This window comes from Epinephelus moara, chromosome 4 (assembly GCF_006386435.1).
Source record: "Epinephelus moara isolate mb chromosome 4, YSFRI_EMoa_1.0, whole genome shotgun sequence".
NCBI classification, from domain to species: domain Eukaryota; kingdom Metazoa; phylum Chordata; class Actinopteri; order Perciformes; family Serranidae; genus Epinephelus; species Epinephelus moara.
In genome coordinates this window covers 30,337,921-30,358,525 of record NC_065509.1, presented here as the reverse complement: position 1 = coordinate 30,358,525, position 20,605 = coordinate 30,337,921, and the positions used below count along the sequence as shown (strand labels likewise).

At 39.7% G+C, this 20,605-nt stretch overlaps 1 protein-coding gene across 7 annotated transcripts in view; it reads left to right on the top strand.

Moving 5' to 3' along the window:
• Window positions 1–277: 277 nt before the first annotated feature.
• diaph2 (diaphanous-related formin 2) overlaps window positions 278–20,605 on the top strand; it is a 497,420-nt gene continuing 477,092 nt past the window's right edge. Inside the window, exons 1-3 of one of the 7 annotated variants that reach the window (XM_050042678.1) lie at window positions 279–439; window positions 1,077–1,460; window positions 18,355–18,387. In XM_050042678.1, coding sequence (XP_049898635.1) covers window positions 1,377–1,460; window positions 18,355–18,387 — 117 coding nt within the window. In that variant the 5' untranslated portion in view covers window positions 279–439; window positions 1,077–1,376. Of the gene's footprint in view, window positions 440–510; window positions 642–665; window positions 863–1,076; window positions 1,461–18,354; window positions 18,388–20,605 lie in introns of those variants that run through there. The other 6 variants (XM_050042674.1, XM_050042680.1, XM_050042681.1 and 3 more) reach the window with 6 other exon arrangements.

Here is a 20,605-nt window from a genome sequence, read left to right as displayed (position 1 = left end):
CGCCCCGTAGGCCAATATGATGGACTCAATTATGTAACTGGGCAACTATAATAACACCAGCTGTTATTATCACACACAGAGACACTAAGAGGGTGTGTTTCTATCTGACCATCCCACACACACACCGGCGCCAACACACACTCAGAGTGTGTGTCTGTTGCCGCGGATTCCCGCCCTGCTCCCTATCCGCGGTCATCCTTTCATAATTCACTCACAGATCTATTCTTACAACTGACTGAGTCCCATCCTCGCGCTGTGAGATCAGACTGACCTTCCGTCACAACAGTCTCCTCCCCGTCGACGCCACGCCGACCTCGTGACTGACACCAGATCCGACCAATAGCAGCCGGAATCCCCACTCCTTACGCAGCTCGCTGGCCAATCAGAACGCGGGTGGGCGGGATCACCGTGGGCCTGGCATTCAGGTTTGGTTGCAAAGGTAAGCTCTGGATGGGATTTTGTGAGTTTTCTTTGACATGTTATTTATTGTTCACGGTGTAAATATTAGCATAATGTTGAATGTGTTTGGGCGTTATTGTGTCTGTTGAATTAAATACTGTTCCGCAGTTACGGTCGTCCATTTATGCTAGCCTGGCTAAGTGTCCAGCACTGCAAAGTATTCCCAAGCAGAGAGAACAACGGTGATTTTCCTCCACTACAACAATTGTTCATTAATTCTGATTAATGGCTGTGCTGTCAGCTATAAAACCGCCGTGTCACTGCTCAGTGAAAGCTGTCAGAGCATCCTAGCTGCCTTGAAACCTATTTCAGTCGCTTACTATTATGTTATTGTTAAGTTACACGGCTGTAAGTTTGCCTCCTCTAACAATTCAGCCCTGTTTCCAAACACAGGGGTGTAACTGTAAGTTAAAACACCCTGGCTTTTAATTTCACCGAGCTCCCTTTATATATCTCCTACATGTCTGTTTACATCTGTTTAACCGCTCACTGGCTTCACTGTGTCTGCATTATTAACAAGGCTGCACAGGGAAACACGTGTACAGGCAAACATCTGTGTCCAAGCCATTGGCATAGACTAATTATTTATTGTTTACACACTGTTTTGGTAATTTCAGAAAGCCCTTACCGGCGGTGTGAGCTGCCTAACTGCCTAGCTGAGGACACACCAGGACGGATACCATATCCTACCACACCTCTTCTTCCCCAGGCAGCCTCCTCGACTCTTGGATACTTGTTCGGGAACTATTTGGAAGCGGTCAACTTTTTGTTTTATTCATTACCTTTTTAAACGGAATGGATTTTGAAAAGACCTAACCTGGATGCTTGGCTGTACGAGTGTTGATAAGAGCCTGCTGCTGGAGTTTGCCAACTTTTGAGAAGTCTTTCCAGAGGGGGAACTAACTTTAAAAGCCAACATGGATCAAGCAAGCGGTGGGGAAGACCCGAATAAGTCCTCCAAGAAGAAGTCCAACGAGGACGAGGGTAAAAACAAAAAGCTGGTATGTATTCACGTTGGCTCATTGCATGGAAGTAGTGTGCAGTGCACTGTCACATCCTGTATTCCCACATGCAAGGGTTAATCACACTCTCAACTGTACCCAGACTGAGAAAGCTGCACCACTCAGTCATAGCATAAACTTCCCCTGCTGTCCATTTTTATTTCATGTAAAAACTACCTTGTTGTGCACTCATAATGTAGCCTTTCTAATAGTTTATAGATATCAGTCAGTCAGTATAGTGGTGAAATCAAGCCAAGTGGACACATGACTCCTGTACAGCTGATAAACAGCACGTTGTCAATACAGCACACCCCTGTTTTAGTGCAGGATGAGGCTCAAATAGGTATCGATGTGTTGTTATTACTATTTAATGTAGCCCAATACAGAGCGGCTAATAGCTGTTGGAGTTGAGCAAAAGAGATAGTGTTACACTGAGTGCTTTACTTTTCAAAGCACTCAGTGCATCATGTGATTATCCCAGTCAATACAGCTCCTAAAAGTTTACTGAAGAGCATACTTGTTGTGACAGTTGGGCTTCTGTGTATATTTTGATGCAAACACAAAGTTCAGTTGCAGGGCGACTCGTTGCATAGCATGATATCGGTGTGGTGTGTGGTGGTTTTGTAAACTGTGTGAGTGTGAGTGATTGATTATAGTTATCCTTAGTCAGCCTGAATGGTTTTATCAGCACAATAAATGGCAGTAACAGGAGGGCATTGTCAATTAGATAACAACTGAAAACTATGTCAACATTCATGTCATTTATAGCCCTTTGGCTTGGGTTAGCGGAATAGTTAATGCAGAGTGAGGTGTGTGCTTAGAGAGAAAGTGGGCAACCCTGAGTCTGCATCATTGGAGCTGTGGTGTCAAGAAGATATTCCTGCCTGCTGCTCATTGTATGGGAATAAGATCACAAGCTCTGAGGGTGTGGTGGTACTGATGGAAGTAGTGGTGGAGGCGTTAACTTGGATTCTGTATGAAGTCTGGATCAATCACTTCTTAGATACAACTCCTGCTGTGCAAAAAAACCCCCCCACAACTTTTGCAGTAATTGTGTAAACAGTGTCTCTTACTTCCAAGAGTATCCTACAATTAAGTGCGGTGTTTGGTAAACCGTGGCCGCAGTCTTGTATACTCTGTCTGTAAATCTGAACTATATGACTGAGTGTGTTAAGTGCATGTCACTGCTTACACTCTGTCGTCAGCTGTAGAAACCAGTGGTTGAAAGTAATTTTCCGTGACCAAAGACAAAAAAAGTTTGGCTGCTGCTGATCATCGTTTTTGCTTTTCCACGTTTGTCAGTGTGGAAAGCTTGGCTGCTGTAAAACTTTTGGGTTAACGTCACCTCTCTACAGCCAATTATTGTTCCGTAGTAATGTTGCTTTTATAGTGTGCCTGGCACTGTACTGTGATTCTTTGCTTATTGGTGGGATTGTCACCAACCAAGGAGGTGAGAAAGCAACAATTTAGGCTGATTAGTGCTTCTGTTTTTACAGAAAATGGCTGGTGAGCCAAGTTGGACTGATTGCAGTCATAAAGGCTGACCGCTAATTACTTTATTTACACCTCAGTTGTTTATGTAGGTGGTGTTGCTCTGGTAGCAAGCTGTCCCAAAACTTTGACATAAGGAGGAAAACAGTTCCTCTGCTGTGTTTGAGAACCAGGCTGCAGTCGAATAGTCTTTTTGCTCAGGAAGGTTCCTAACTGTGTGAAATAACCCAGAAATATCTAAGTGGCTAAGTGGTATTAAGGAAAGGTTTTTCAATGCTTCCTTTATAATCTCCCCTAGCATAGGATACACAGGACCATCCTTTACCAGAGAACCTCTATAACTTAAGATACCACACTACATGCTGTGCCAGTGGTATGAAATGGTATACACTTCCTGTCTCCTAAGTGGGCATGGTCGTCTCTCCCCTGCACCCCCCCCCAACTCATTTAGAAGTGTAGTTCATACTTTGTGTGAATGGATGAAATCAGATTTGTAACAACACAACATACAGTACAGATTTAATATTCGTTCCTTAGTTTGCCGCTTGTTTATATCTGCTAGCTTAATGTCTGATATCACTACAGTCTAGTGTTGTCACGATACCAAAATCTTTGTTTCGGTACCAATACCAATATGAATTTCGATACTTTTCGATACTCTTCGGTACTTTTCCTAAGGAAAGTTCTTTTGGATACGAACCTTTAGAACAATAAATAGTCATCATAAAAAATCATGGTTCAGTCAGTACCTCGGTACGGACGTCACGGTTTGGTAACTCAAATGTCCCACCAAGTTTGTGTTGTCTCGTGTTGTCTCCCTTTGCGAGGCAGACTTTCTCTTGTCTTTTTTCACATGCGCCAGTTGCGAATGTTGATACAGGTGTTGTCATACACACCACTTGCGCAATCTGTGCTCCAATAGGAACAAGAAAGGCGCTTGTGTGCATAAATGAGTAAAATAAATTAACTAAATTAATGAATTGAATCAATTTCAAAGTACTGGTATTTTCCAAATGCAGTATAGTACCGTTTGGAATACTCTAGTACCGCGGTACTATTTTAGTACCGGTATACCGTGCAACACTACTACAGTCTTGTGAGACTATAGCTATGTTTCCATCCAAAAGTGATTCGAATTATTGGGAAATGCGCATTAAAAGAAATACTAATCCTGTGTGTTTCCATTAAATGTACGGACTTTGGTGAAAACTACGAACTCGCGCGAGTTTTCCGCAGAACCAGAAACAAAACAAGTCTCGCATTCTTCTTCTTCTATGTTTTCTGGCGGTTGGCAACCAGCTTGTAAATGCATTACCGCCTTCCCGACCCGGAGTGTGGATATCACCATGGAGAGAGGTGCGCTTAATTCAGACTTAATTCGTACATAACTGTTTCCATCCCCCGTTTTGCGAATCAACATTTTTTCGAAATCAACCAAAACCCGGCTAAAGCGAGTGTATTTTAGTTTGTGCGAATCAGGGGATTTTAATTCTAATTTTGGCGTTTCCATCATAATTTTCCAATGCGATACTTCTAGATGCGCATCTAAACAGGCTGATGGAAACATGGCTTATGTTGCTAAAACAGAGACATGCCTCCAACGAAGTTAATTTTCTTCTGATTTGTCTGTCTGAAAAAATTCAGTGTCACAATGTCTAGAAAAATGTGAAAAATGGTTCCAGTATTTACTTCAGTGACTATGGGATGAAGGAAAAGGTCATCGTCTGTACTCACATTCAGTTTTCCCATTGGAATGAATGGACTCAGGGTCACTGCTGGTCTCCTAAAGGGGCGGCAGTAGCAAAATCCACATGACACAGATACAGGAAATGAATCTAAAGTGGGCTGTCTCGGTTTATCAACCTTCTCTGTTTCATATGTGTTTAACACTTTCTATTTGCTGTTTTCTTTGATGAAGCCTCTCGGTGAAAAACAGGCTGTTTCGCATGATTGTAGGTTACTTCTATAACTGGAATCATAATTAGCGTATTAAACATAACATGAAGAAGGGTTGTTTTATGACACGTGATGATTTTAATTCAACATGTTTGAAAGGTAAGAATGATGATATGTACAGTAGTGGGCGTAACACGTTTCACCTTTCATGCATAAATTTAACATTTATTTTCACAAAGTCACATTAATTGGAATTCATGTCGATAAATACGAGTGCACAGGAGGGTGAGCGCGAGCAACCATTCTCAGGAGTGCAATTTTCAAGATCCTCGTTACAAAGTGCGTCAAGAAGGTAGCAAAATAAAACAGACAAGTCACAAAATCTTCAGGTTTTTAAAAGAAAACAGGAAAAAACTACAAAAACCTATTTGGTGCATAAAAAAACAATGCAGTGAGGATGCGCTTTTAGTAGTCCTTTTTCTGAACATTGCAGTTTCACCACAGCAGACTCTCGTTAATACATGTGCTGTTGCATAATTACGGAGCCAAGGGTCAGTGCAGTCGAATTCTCTTTCTCTTGTGTTAGTCTTTTCCTAAGTCCTTATGATGAGTCCTCCTTCACATCTTTCCTTGACCTCATGAAGTTTTCCATCGAGGTCAAGGAAAAATGGTTGGGAAAGGAGTTTATTTGGACTTTTCGACCGCAGCCTCAGTCTCAAATTCACAATCATTGACAAAATTAGAGGTAAGGTAAAGTGTGGAAATCCCAGAGTGGACTGAAATGACATGCACTCCTAGGGATAAAGGGTGTAGTCTTGAGAAATCCTTAACAACAGCCTGCAACTCTTGAATATCCTGCCTCCCAACTTAAAAAAAAAAAAATGTTTGCAAGGGAGTCCGGATGACATAAGCACTCAGTAAATCACTTGTGAAAAGTCTCTGTGAGATCACTGCTATTTGTTTCTCTAAGTGGTCAAACCGCCAGGCCCTTTCCCTGTTGCTCAATACTCCAGGCAGAGCAGTCAGAGGCAAAGGAAGCCTGATCTGCGGCTGCTGCGAAGACCTCAACACTGAGTTTGGGGGAGGAAGTAATCACTCATCCCTGGGTGGAGCCATGATCTTGTGTCCCTGGGATGTTTTTCTCCCACATTTTAGCTACCCCAATGTATACTGTAGCTGTAGTTTTGTTTGCAAACATATCAATAATATATGCCGTTTCATACTGACAAAAGTTTGGTTCTGTCTCATGGTTTGGACACTTAAAGAGCTACTTGTACTTCAGTATAGTTTTCACCATATATGGGCCTTTAAGACTGCATTCCTGGCATGCAGTGTAGTTTGTGTGGGTGCGATCCAGACTCAAGGATGGGTTAATATCTATCCTGCGCTAGATTAAAGTAAAGGTTGTCACTGCCTTTTTCCCCACTCAGAACGGCTGGAAAGTACAGCGCCATTTGCATGGCTAATAAGCAAAGTGGCAGACACTTGCACAGTTTGGTCTCAGCAAAGTCAAATCAGTCTTTGGAGGAGAAACACTGAGAGCTGTATGTTTGTTTAACAAGTCACTGGGCATGATTACATCACAGCAGTACCATTTGGGCTTCGGGCCCAGAACGTAGATACTAAATACAGCCAAGGACATTAGAATAACACCACAGTGTTCAAAGATAGAGATCATCCAATACTTCTCTGTTGTTTGTCGCTATACTTTCTGATAATGTCCTTTTCCTTGATGTTGTAAACGCATGACATCCAATAAAACGGGCAGATGGAATGAGGTCTTTCGAAAGGAATTTAAGGGAGCTGGTTTGACAGAAAGACAGAAATATTGGCCTTCTGCATACCAGAGTAAAAAGTGACCTCACAGAGAACAACATGAGGGCAAAGTCATCCCAACACATCTATAAAGTAACTATGTGACTTCACATCACAGGCTGTGAAGGTACAAACTTATTTTGCAATCTGAATGTAGAAAACCGACTTTCTTGCCTTTTATTGCTGATGAGATGATAGCTTTAATAAAGGTTCAGCTTTTTAATCTGTTCATTATGTGATCCATGATTTCAAAATTACTGTTGTCTAAAACCTAACAAAGTTTTGTGAATTTATGGTTTAGTATTTTATGTCATGAAGTCTTGTGACATGCAGTGAGGTAATTTTAGAGAATCTGTTCTAGTAAAGCAGCAGCAATACAAAAAAGAACTATTCACTCAGCAGAGATTTGTGATACATGAGCTATTTTCAAGACAATGTTCTGTGGGAGTGATTTCCATGCAGAGGAAGGTCACATTATATTTACCAAAGGCTTTAGCTGCACTTCAGCAACTTTGTTAGATGATGACTGCTATTCAAGAATCAATAACGCTCTGTTTAAAGTAATAAATGTTTGATGATTAGACTTGTAATTCCTAACTACAAAGCAGAAGCACCAGTCTCCACCATCTGCAGTGTGTTTGGTATGTAATTTTTCCCTGTAATGTAATCAGCCAGTCAAGAGGCTGATTCGTGTGTACTCGCTTATTACAGGCTGCGCTCGTCAGCTTTGCTTTCTATTATCTGTAAGAAAAGGAATAAGGGCGATCAGTATCTCAAAGGTCATTTGTTGGTGTAGGAGTGGGAGGGAGAGTGAAACCGATCAGTGGTTTACAGCACAACTGAGATGACTGTATACTCTCTTCAGTCCAAAGATTTTTTCGCTAGTATTCTACACATTTACAGCAAAAGGTGGAATAGTTTGCCAGCAGCTCAGTGAATTAGGTACGAATGAACAAGCTTATCAAAGTGAACAACTTGTTTGGAAAGTTAGATGTCAAAGACCTTAGAGTCAGTGACCTAGTGTTATCAGAAAATAAATGTTTGCAATACATATTGGCTCTAAAGTGAAATGTTCTCACTTCACTTTACAAGTGACTGTGTTGTTATTGGCAGTTTGCAGGCGGAGGTAAAATACAATCAGATACACTGAATGAATAAGCACAGTGTATTGTGACACCTCAGGGGAATATGATAAGCAGCCACTACTTTAAGTCATTATGAATAAAAATAAACATACAGTTCATATGGGAATATTGTTTTTTGCAGATATTGGGGATTTGTGGAAAAGAAATAACTGAATAAATTAACGTTGTGTGTGGACATATGACATTTTGGTGGCTTTACAATGTATTGATGTTACTAGTAGTGTCTGGCATTGTGTTTTGATGAAGAGGCCCTAGATCAGGATATCATTGTAGGCAGAGTTAAAAGAGTTATATAACAAACTCCTCCATCAGTTGTCATATGTGTGACTTCAACCCCTCTCCAATGGAGTACAGCAGCAAAAAAGGGCTGGTTACATTCAATACATTAAAACACAAACACCTTACCTGATTTAAAAGGTGAACAACCGTCAGTTGTCATATGTGTGACTTGAGGCCCTACACAAATTAATGTGCTGTATGCTAAGTGTAAACCCGCAGTTAAACTTATACGTGGAGTTTATGTAGTTCAACAGAAAGGCTATAACATGGAAATTTCTATGACCACAATGCAGCTTACCTCCCCAATGGAGAGGGGACTTACGGGGCACAGAAACTAGAGAAAAACTACATGTTTAAAACCTTTCTATTTATTAATTTTCCTGTGATTCGTCATCAGACCACCTGGCTAAATAACATCTAATTTCTCTTATAGTCCGTCTATTTATCCCAGCGTTGCACATGTGCCCTTGCCTTAGTCCTCAGGTGAAGGGTCAGTTTTTTTTCTATGGGATATAGTTCCTTTACAATGTCCCTTCACTGTCCTGGAGTTGGAGGGTCACGTTTCAGCCAGTCCCTAGTAATGGCTGAAACGTTCCACATTTTGACTCTGAAGGCCTTACATGTCAGATTTTATGTAATTATACTACACATTACTAATAGATGTTCCACTCTGTTACGCAAATTGCTGTTGTATAATTGACTTCTCTACAATGAGTCAAAGTCAGACTATGTAGCAGCTTTATCTGCTCTGGCTTGTTTGAAGTCGAATTTATAATTATGAAATTGTGGCAGCGCATTCAAGAGTAATGGGGTAAGGCACAGAGGTCACATTTATGTGGGTCCCTGCCTATATAGGCATTCTGCTAAACCAGTTGGACAGTATAGATGTTATAAGCACAGTCTGAAAGAAATAAGAGTAAAAGCAGTAGGATTAACACAAATTTCAGTTCAATACAGAGCAGAGCTGGTAGGCTACTGTGAGAAGTAGGGAATACATGCTTAGAATAGTGACGGTCAGATTGAACACACATTGTAGGTAATCTGAGTGGTCAGTGGGTCCGCACCATTACGACGCCGGCGTACGCCTGTCGTACGCCGTGTAGGCGGAGTCTGCATTCCGTTTGACGGTCCATGGTTTTAGTACCCGGCAGATACGTTGGTTGGTTCCACGCCGAATTTCAACTGCGAGAGCGGCATTTACGCCCCCCCCCCCCCGGACAGAAATGGAGCGGACCCACTAAACAGTATAACGTCAAATGCGTGACGCAACCAGAACGATGCCAACCGCCACGTAATCTATAACGTTAGCTAACTGTTGTTGAGACTTTCGTTTTTGTGCTAAGTTACTGTTAGCCCGTCCAAAACTTATACAGCGCCCTCCACCGTGCTGCTCGCTACCCACAAGCTACAGGTAAGCTAACGCACAAGTCAGGTGCAGCTAATTAAGTTAACGGTAGCCGCCCCCCAACTACAGGTTGTAGTTACCGTTTCTGAAGGTAACGTTAATGGTAAAACCATATTAAAATACTTCGGCTTGGAGGGAAATGACCCCAACAAACCTAAAAGTTAGCAGTCAGAAGATGTTACAGAGCATTAACACCAACAAAGAGTGCCATAAAACGTGGTCTAACCACCTGAAATGACCCGACATCTTTACGGCTATGAAGAAACTTGAGAGGTTAGTAATGTTAACGTTAGCTGCTAACTGCTAACATTCCCATTTCAACAACGGTAAAACGTTGAACAGTGTTTAACTGCTAAAGTTGACAGATGTGTGGGTGTGTGTTGTACTGTAGGGCTAACGGCCAATTTAAATTAATTATTGATTTTATTTTTAATTTAAGCTAACTGTTAATTGACATTGCCAGAACTTCGAAAATGAGCTTTTAGCTAACACTGGCACATTAAAAGCAGCAATGTGCATTGTATCCGTAAACATAAAATTAGAAAAAGATTGGTGAATCCAAAAACTGACCACATCTGTTGTTTATGAACGCTAAATTTAGAAAATAATGGCTCGCATCTGTGTTATGGAATATTGATTCTGCATCCTGGTAATTTACAGTAACTATTGATCTTGATCTAGTTACACTGAGCTAATATGGTCTTTCATGCTTTATGTCATTAGTGAAATTGAGTGCCATCTGATATTATGTTGCTAAGGGCCTTTAAAAACTGCCCAAAAATTAGGCAGAAGGAGAAGCTGGCATAGTCTCAACATTGGCACATGCCCATCATTTTCTGTCAGGTTTTATGTCAGTGTGTTTGCAATTTGCAATTAACCCTTATTAATTTAATTGGGACTTAATGATTGTAATCATGCTCGTCATTTAGTTTGTCATTTAGTAATTAGGGCTTCAGTAATGAATGGGCAGTTCAGCAGTGGCGTCTGTAATGAGAGACCCTGGACGTGGGAGAGCTTAGTGGAAAGTGTATACTACTTTTATTTTGTAGGCTACCGAGAAATTGTTTAGACATACAGTTGCTGTAACGTGCTTGGGTTATATAGAGTCACTTTCTGTTTGCCAGTTTAATCATATCATGGACTTTAAAAATATTGTGAGGCCCATATAACATTTTGTTGCCTAGAATTGCACTACTATGCAATTTTTCTTTGAATGATTTCTGAAATACTTGAACAGCAGCTGAGAATGTGCGCATTGGCTTTATAACCAATAACATAACAAATTAATTTGTTGATTAGAATTAGTTTTAAAGTTTTAAATTGACTGCAGTTTTATCATTTTTGTCCACGACACAGCTCTGCCACACATTAGGCCAGAGCCATAATTTGAAAGTCGTGCATTTTTGTGTCAGAATCAAGTGTTCTGCAAGGCAACGGTGTTGTTAACCTTCATCCTTTTGACAGTTTTGACAGTATCACATTGTGAATCATATTTAATGGCTCACTGTGCCACTGCTGTTGGAAGCTGTGGCATTTGAAGCCTTTGTCACTTTGATACATGAGCTTTAGGGAAGCCTCAGGGATCATTTTAGGTCATGTTAGCATGTGGTTAGCACAGGTTGTCAGCCTGCCACACTTTTGAGGCTGTTCTGCATTGCTTATGCGGTCAACCTCAAAAACAAATTTTTTGTCATGTAGTCTCACATTTTCTTCCATTGCTTTGTATTTTCTCACCACTCTTGCATTATGTATTATCAAGCGAATGTAACCATGGCTGTGTTTGGGAGACGTGTGAGAAACGGCAGGAAACAGACCACATGTGAGCATTTTTAATGGCATTCAGGAAGTTGGAGAGAGGAAGTGGTGAAGAATGCTGTAGTCACACAGTGAAAGAAACCGACAGACTCACTGCTCTAATTCCGCCCTTTAATGTACATCAGTAGATTAGATCTCAGACTTAACAATGGGAAACTGATTTGGCAGCTTTGGTTCCATATTAAAAAGCATGTGGAGCATCGAGTTTTCTCTATGAATTAACTTTGAGTTTGGTCAGAGTTGCATGCATACAGTAGTTTTATGATTTATGAGTGGTAAGCTGTGTTTTGACGGAGAAACTGCAGAGTCTGATGTAGGCCAGGATGAAGGTGTTTCCCAATTCTTTTGCTTGTAGGATATTGAAGGATTGAGATGGGGGAGCTTTCCCTCTTACTAAATTTGTTGAGAAGCAGTGTTTGTCAGTGTCACTGTCATGCTATAATTTACTATTCATCAGTGTAAGTTGGCAGTATTCACACTTTTTCAAAACAGTGACAGTTGTAAAATATTGAGACAGCATGTGACATTTGCTGTGATATACAGTGCAGTATACTGTGTCACACAAGCATGTGCTTAGATTGAAGTCATCCTGACAGTATACAGCGAGAAGGCAAGCTCATAGTTTATTTGAACTGGATAGTTTAATCGTTAAATTATAAGAATTGATTTGTTGAATAAACCTGTGTCATGTAATGTGGGACACTGTGAAAAGAGGTCACTGCAGAAGCACGACTAACTGGCTGCCAGAGTAGACTCGATGCACTGCCTGGTACATCTAATGAAAAAGGCTTGACATAGAGATATCATGAGTCATCTTTTTTTATGAAATAAAAATTCTGAATTACTCACAATTTTGTTGTGGTAATGTGGAATATCACAGGATTTTTTTCAGGCACTAAAATTTGACATTTATCTGGATAGTCTTCTAATTAAATATCATTAGCAAATAGCTTGCAAATGACAATGAGGTCATGTGTTTTTGCACATTTCAGCATTTGGAGAAAAATTCTGGTTAAAAAGATGCGACCAATGCACAATAAAGCTTGATTTTAAATTGTATCTAAAATAATTGTGACATCATACAAATGTCTTCTAATAAAATAGTATGTATTCAGTCATTTCCAACCTTTCTTACTAACGTTAAATTTTGTAATAGCTGCATATCATGTGAACCCTCTAGGGTACAGTACTAGAAATTTGCTTTCAACAGAGAGAGCAATAACCTGAGGGCAGCGCTGTGCTCGTCTGCAGTCACATGGTCAGGCCATCCAGTGCCATCCATTCAAATCTTAGCTCTGCTGGCTTTTGTGTGCTTCCCCTTTTCAATAGTTGCTGTTTTAGGAAACTGTAAACAGTACCAGCACTCTCCTGAAATAATAAGGCTACCACAGACCCATGCCCTTTTAAAGGCACTTGAGCTCACATAGAAATCTAGTGCATTCTTTGTTTGTTTTTAATTAAGTACATGTTCTGAAATGTTTTTGGAACTTACTTGAATGAAAAAAGTGGAAATCAAGAGTGTGCTTAAGAACTGAGTCAACAGTGCAACTGTCAAGAGTTAATTTATTTGTTTAGCAGAATAACTTGACATTCTGTGCTTGATTAAATTGTTCCTAATCGAGTTTGCCAAGAGGACAAATGTGCCATTATGGTGCATGTGTGTGATAGAATTTTCTGTGCCGGGATAAGAAGCTGTGTGTCTCCTGTTGTTCGTATGTTAGCTTGCCACATGTTTATGCTTGTGGCACTGCCTGCAGTTATAACACTGTGTACCTTGTGCTGTTTTAGTTCTCAGAGTCTGTCACTTACTCTACTCTTTCAGTAGTTTCCAATTTTTGTTGAGTAGCTTCCAGACACTGGTGTTGGGATGAGGATGTCTTTATTTTAGCAGCAGATAATAATGGCACAATTTATATATGACTCCCTGTTTTCTTTAAATGACTGAACAGAAAAAAAACCCAAAATTGAATCTGACACTACTAGAACACTTTTATGTGCCCTCAAAAGTCTGATAGAGATCTGATTTGTGGCAATGAAACCTTTCTGGTGCTTGAGGAAAGATTGTTTGCACATTGATGCATTTTCTGCAAAAGAGTCGGCTAATAAATGGTTGTTTTTAATAATTTAATAACAATGTGTGTCCCTACCATGCAGTTTTGTTGTCAACTGTACCTGGAAGCAGGTTCACTGAAATGTTTGGACTTGCTGATTAAAACTCAGAACCATTTCAACTCAAACGAAAATGACTGATGTTGAAAGACCTGTTGAAGATTTAACTCTGCAAAGATATTCACACGGCTCAGTTTAGCACCTCCTTGGAACAGGCCCTGGAGCTGGAGAGATGAGCACATCTACCTAGGTTTGAATAAAGATGAGATTCAAGGCTGTAGTGCAAATGAAACAGATGTTTACTGTCATTTAACGTTCTGGAAGAATTATTTGCATAGTGTTAGCGAAAACACTGGAAGAGAATATTTGCACTTCTATCTGGCTGCTGAAGTCAGTTTTGATAGTGAATACATTCCAAATTGATAAATGCTCTCCAAATATAGGTTGGATATATGTCACCTGAAATGTCAGGTGTAAATAGGGTCCTGGTGTGTCTTCAGGCCTCTTTTTCCCCCCTTCTCTGCTCTGCCTGAAAAGGGCGCACTCACAGTGCAAACATAAAGATTAATTTGATAGATTTTATCAAGAAGGATAAATGTTACTTTCATGATTTCATAAATCTTTCCAAGCAGCGTAGTCTGTGCTGTGCACTACCTCTCTGAGTTTACAAAGACAGCCATTGAGAAGACTTTGTAACAAGATTAATTTGGACAAATTGATTTATTTAGACTATGTCTAATTCAGTTACCCGGTTGGTATTTGGTGCTGTCTGATGCCACTCCCCCAAAATTGAGCATGATATTGGCAATGCTGTACATCCTATCTGATTACACAAAGACAAATTGTCTAATTTCGATGTTTATGGCTTTGACTAGCAACCATTAGTCTCTAATGTAACTACAAAAAAATAGTGCCATGGCCTAAAGGGCTGCCAGCTACAAGTTTGTTTTGCATAGTTTGGTGGAGCTCAGTTGTTCTTCAGTGTAAAAACAGCGTTTTGATTTCCTTCTTCACATAATACATTAAGTTTAGGTAATGGATAATAATTATGTCTGTGTTGTCAAATCTGTAATCTAATATGCATTTGCCGGGCTCTGGACAGGGTGCCACTCCTTTTCTAGTAAGAGCTGTGCTGCACCCTATTGAAATGTTAGAAAGCAGCAGTCCTGATTTAGAGGCCGTTATTATGCCATTCACAACAAGACATAATGTTTTTTTCTAATCATCCTATATGTGATTAGGTACAGACATGTATCAGTTATCACTCCATTGCTATGCATCAGATTCACCTGCAGTCTTTTTTCCCCCTTGAATGTATTCAAGCTGTGCTGTGAGTTTTGTAAATGACAATTCTACCTTTGCATAATGTTAAGTTTTCTTTCTTTTTTTTTTAAATTTATCATCACTTCAGACTTCAGTTTTGTGCTGACTGGTAGATGTCTGGCTCGAAAAGAGCTTCAGGAGTGTGTAGGGATCAGTGCATGTGTCTCTGGATCTTTTTTTATGCTTTATACTGTTACTGTGCTGTAGGGTGCTGTCATGTTTACAAGCTGTGGCAAATTGGCAAACCCAAGTTTTCCATGCAACTGTTGGAACAAAAACAGTAGTCTCCTGTGTAGTGTGCACTATCTGCAGTGTGCGACTCTGCCACTTTTTAGTTTCGTTGTCACAGTAGGCAAATTTAGCCTAATTGCACATAAACAATATGAGCTACTGAAGTAAGTAATGCATTAGAAATGAACAAATGTCATCACTGCAATATGGTATCGTCAGAATTACAATCCAAATAACCCACACCACTGTATAATGCTGATGTAGGGGTTTCTTAATGTTTTTTTCCGTCGTTCCTGTCTCAGGCTACAAAGTTCCCGTGTATCAGTTTTATGTTGACATTGCACATTATGCATCAACACTATTAAATGTCTCTCGAGGACATAACAATCAGTAAAAGCAGTCCTTGCTAATAAACAACCTGTATGTTAAGTATCAACATTGTTACACTGTAAAGTTGCATGCCTATCCATACCTGACTTCATACTTGACTATATAACAAGTTGATGTTGTAGTTTCCTTTTGACTGCCGTTGTTGAGTTTAAAGTGCAGTATGCAAGTTTTATACTTCTCCCGTGTGTCACAGCTCTCCAGTGTCAATCACTAATGCCTGTGATTTGTTATTAATAGTATGTTGCCTTATGGTTCTGAGCAGTATCGGTAAGATGTCTTTAATGCAATGTCAGTCCTCTTGCCCTGAATTGACTATGATTACAGCAGTGCGGTGTGTTTTACTCCACTGAATACAACAGAGGGGGGAAAGGAAATGTGCTGAATTGTTATTAGGTTGTGTACCACACTAATAAGTGTTACTTTCTGAACGAGCAACAAATGGCTTGGGAGTTTATTACACAAATGAACACCTTATATGGTGCGTTAAGTATACAAGTGTGTGATGCTAATAATAAAATTTGCACAATTTCCCGCAGCTCTTCTAGCTGCCTTTGGAAGTAGGTTGGTTTTTTTTTGTTACAGGAAATGTGATTTTTTTTTTTTTTTTTTTTTTTTTTGCCACACTGGAAAACAGGTGTGAGTGCTGCGAAAGCTTACCAGCCTGTAGCTGAACGGAGCAGTTGATTAAACAGGGGCAGAAGATAGTTTCATGAAGTTGCCAAGAACTGTCAGTGGCACATTGCATTACAGTCCTCACCACCAGCTCCAAGTAATCCTTTGTTATTATTAGAACTAATTAAAGTAAAACCTAATTTCCTTCTAAACTCTTTAAAAGCGGCATCGTGGCTACTGATTTTATAGTGATAGTTCCAGTGAGTGGGTTAAAATGACATCATACAGATGGTCTAGTTAAATTGGTTGGGAATAACAGGCGTTGTTGCTATTTAAAAGCTGTGCAATGGTAGCCAGTTTGAAACAAAGTTTGTCCCTTGTCCATCGTCGCTGTGACACGTGGTGGAATTTAGTAATGAAACTAAAAGGGTGATATGTAAATGAGTTAATGTAATATTCACATTAATTGTAGTTCGTAATATTAATTTAGGAAGTTATTTTATGAAATGTGCATACTGGTATGGTTTTGTGTCCCCAAATTGACTCTCAAGTTGTGTGATATTGCTCTGTGTTTTCATTTTTAAAGATCTGCATGGAGTCATAATCATATTTGATTAAGGAGGGACCCAGAGCTAATTTGATTAGGTTATTTAGAGGAATATGTGTTTGGTAATAAACATTTATTATGATGAAAAAGTTTACTTTAATAAGCGGGAGAAGCCCAGAGGACATGCAAGCTTAATTGTTAGATGTTAAATTGCGTTGTTGCGATGTTGCCAAGATAATGGGCAAGGAAAGGCCCTCAAGTCAAGGCAATTAACCAAACAGTGGTTTGATTGTTGTTAAATTGATTAGAAAATGTTTAAGTACTCCATTTGAAAATTAGCTATTGTTTCACGCAGTTTTAGACTGCAAGAGAATGCTGGGCTTAATGATACATACGCTCTGAGTTAGAAGTGGGAAAAGTTGCTGCCCAGGTCAAAATTTTTAGCTTTAAAGATGCTGTGAGAAGTTGTGCAGCTAAGTTTAAGGCTACAGATGATGGTGAAACAAACACCTTAACATCCCTGGCAGGCCCGGTTATGCATAATGCTGGGTGAATAAAACATATTTGTTATCTTGACTTGAAATAACAGCTTTGCACAGAGAGACTGAAGCTTTGTTTTCTGTGGCTCATAGCTTTATCTCCCAACTGTTGATCAGTTGTTGCAGACAAAACTAGTGATAGATATGGCAGTTTGAGTGCCTGCTCAGTGTTGCCCACAGCGACAGCTGATGAAGATGCACAGAGAGAGGTGCAGGTTAGAGCCAATCTGTTTGCTCGCCCCGGCACCAGTAGTTTCCTGATTAGAATAGTGGAGAAATCTGCGGCTGGAGGCAGGCTTTATGGCCATCACCACCCCACATCTCCCTACTCATTAGTGCTTCACAGCCTAGCGCCACAGCATATGGCAGTGCTGCTACTGCTTCCCATTTGAGGTGTGTTTCAAATGGCTGTCCCTTGCCGTGCCACAAGCCTTTGGCAGTAGCCTGTCTTATTGTGTCTGAGATGAAGATAAACATCTGTAGTAAAGAGAAGCTGTGGTTTTAATTTTGTTATATGAGCTATTTGTAACATTCTGTGAGGAAGCTAAGATTTGATTTGTAAGTAAACAGAGATAATTGAAAAGTTGTGGATTTCTTTGACTGGAGTTTTCAGTACCATTTAGTGAACAAGAATGATTCAGTTGGGCCACTGTCACCACAAGAGATGCTCTTTAGAACATACAGAGATAACATAACCGTTTGGCGGTTAACTTTGCCAGGCTGTATTACATATTGCTTGTGAAAGTGTGTTATTTCTGAGACGCACAAAACTATAACCAAGCTGCACTAACCTACATGTTTTCAATGGGTGTTGTGAACAGATGTGCTCATTATATCTGTGGCTCTGGGATTATAGGTGCTTTATGATACGTCTCCTTTTATGCATTTGTTTGGTATGCGTCTTAAAGTGTGTGCGCTAGGGATGTTCACTCTTGAACACACACTTAACGCTTACATTCATAAACCTTATTATTTGGGATCATCAAGTATTGTCACATCCTACACATGTACAGAGTCCAGGATATGCTCATATCCTCACTGAAAAACAAATTATGACAACGGGCCAGTGCTAGCTGTGGTTCCAAGAAATTAAGTGCCATAATTTATGTATTTTCTGGTGTTTACAGCTCTAATTGTAAATTGTAAACTTAATTTGGATTCTGAGAGGATAATGAGACAGTATCCAGAGGACACTGTTGATGTGAGCGCACCTCCGATGGGATACATACTGTGCACTTTGCGGTGTTGTCATTTTCTGTTGGATCCTGTTTTTCACACTGTGCCCTCCCTCCAACAGAACATACACATAAAAACATTGGCTGATGATATGGTAAGGTGCTCGGTTTAATTTTGGTGTGACTAGATTTGTTTGACATCATCTCATGTTTTGTCATGGCTGCATGGGACTCATAGCTGAAATATGTGGATGGATCAAACATGCCAAAAGCAAATTCATTAGATTCATATTGTAACCAAACAGATCATGAAGACAGGTCACATGTAGTGTTAATATATGATGTGACAGTTTGTGTTACTATACAAAGGCTGAGCTTTAACATGTCTCACTTATTGTTGCACTGTGTAAATAAATGATTTTTCATGGTGCTATTATTTAGCACCATGGACATCCTACATTTTTCATAATGAACAAAATTCAGCCCATGGCATCTAGACTTTTATAAGCAGCTCATAGATCATTTAGTGTGCAATTATCAGTAGCACTTCCGATTAGATGTTTTTGCCTGGGGGCTTTTTAATACCCTTAGTTAACAAATAGCCTAAATTCTACATTGAGAAGCTCATGCTGTGTTTGTATTAGCGCACAGTATGTTTGATCCGTCCAGTAATATTTCTACCAACTGATAGTAGTGTCATCATGTATGTCATCATGTCATGTTTGTCTTTCCATTTCATTCATGTGTTCATTCATTCAGCATGCCCTCTCCATTCTGTTTTACTAAACATGACTAACATTAACTGGTTGCATGTACTTTTTTTTTGCTTTCCCACTAAACTTTACTACACTGCATTCATCAGAATAATCTCAAATGATGAATTTCACAAGGAAATTCGACTGAGCCTCACTGACATTATTAAAATGAGCTGAAGTTGTTGTTGTATGCTAAAACTGCTCTAATACCATGAGGACAAACAAGGTAATCCTATGGGTGTGATGGTAAGTAAAGTCCTGATAAGATTCATACAGTATACTGGGTCAAATACATGTATGGTACTAGAATGTTGGACATTTTATCTTTAGTTGTTTAAAATCTATTAGAAATTAAAAAAACATTTTTCAAAACTGTGTAAAAATGCTCTCGTTTTGGTTTTTTTTTTTTTTTTTAGCCTTACTCAAGGTTTCAGATAATGTCAATGTTTGTCTGATTGTCAGTCCAACACAGGCTATACATACATACATATATATATATATATATATATATATATGTATGTAAAGATGGATGGCATGACTGCTTCCCAAAAGTAAAGCCAAAACATCTTATCAGTTGTTATGACATTCTCTAAACTAAAAACATCAAAGTACACGCCAACTAAATTTTTCTAAAATATGTTTTCTGTTGTTTTAGGTATATTTAATCACACTGATTTATATTCAAGTGTTAATTTTTCTGATAGATTTGGTTTTCAGTTATTTGTTGCTATAAAGCTGGGGTATGACGTCATGATTGGTAGCTGTGTGTGCCAGTTGGTGTGCTCGCAATCAATGGCGCTTGGGTCAGATGGGTGTATGGGCAGGAACTCAATACTGCGGCTCCACTTCCCGACTGTAACTGCGCAGGCGCTGGCTCCAAATGACGTCACCAGTGCAAGATGACAACGCCTATATCCATGATATTTTGGCTTCATTTTTGTATAATGGGAAGAAGTGGAAGTGCATCATCCATCTTTAAATACAGTCATTAGTCTGACACTATTGGTCAGTGAAGCTGACATGGCATTTGATGAGCAAATTCTCTTCTCTTCGAATTGCTGTCCACAAAATATCCCAACTCTCAATAGTGACTGCTCCTGTATTGCCACCCTCTGGCCAAATAATGACACCTGACATGTTCACCAAAGAATTTAATGATTTTACCTCGTGCGCCACCTACAGGCCAAACTTTAACATTTTTACCCAATTAGTGACAAAGGTGTATTTTTGGTCATTCTAATAATTTTGTTTTCTGGTTTGCGATAGGAATTACAGCCTCAATGGTCCCACCTTTGAGACTACCAACTTTATGTCAGTACCTCTTGTCTTTATAAATAGCTACAGCTAGTCTTAATAACATGCTTGCACCGTCATGTAGTGGTTAGTCATTGCTCTGTGTTCACCCTGTGCTGTACAGCACTTCACAATGTAGTATTGTGTTAAGAACAAGACTTGGGTGTGATCAGGTGTAGCCAGTTGAACATGTTGGGAGTGGTTAGACAGCAACAGACCTGAACCTTTTAGCCAACAGAGGTCAGTGTAGCAATGCTTCTTGTCCATACAAGACTGAGTGTGGGAGTGCTCTTCTAGCTGATCTGAAGCAAAATCAGCATCTCTT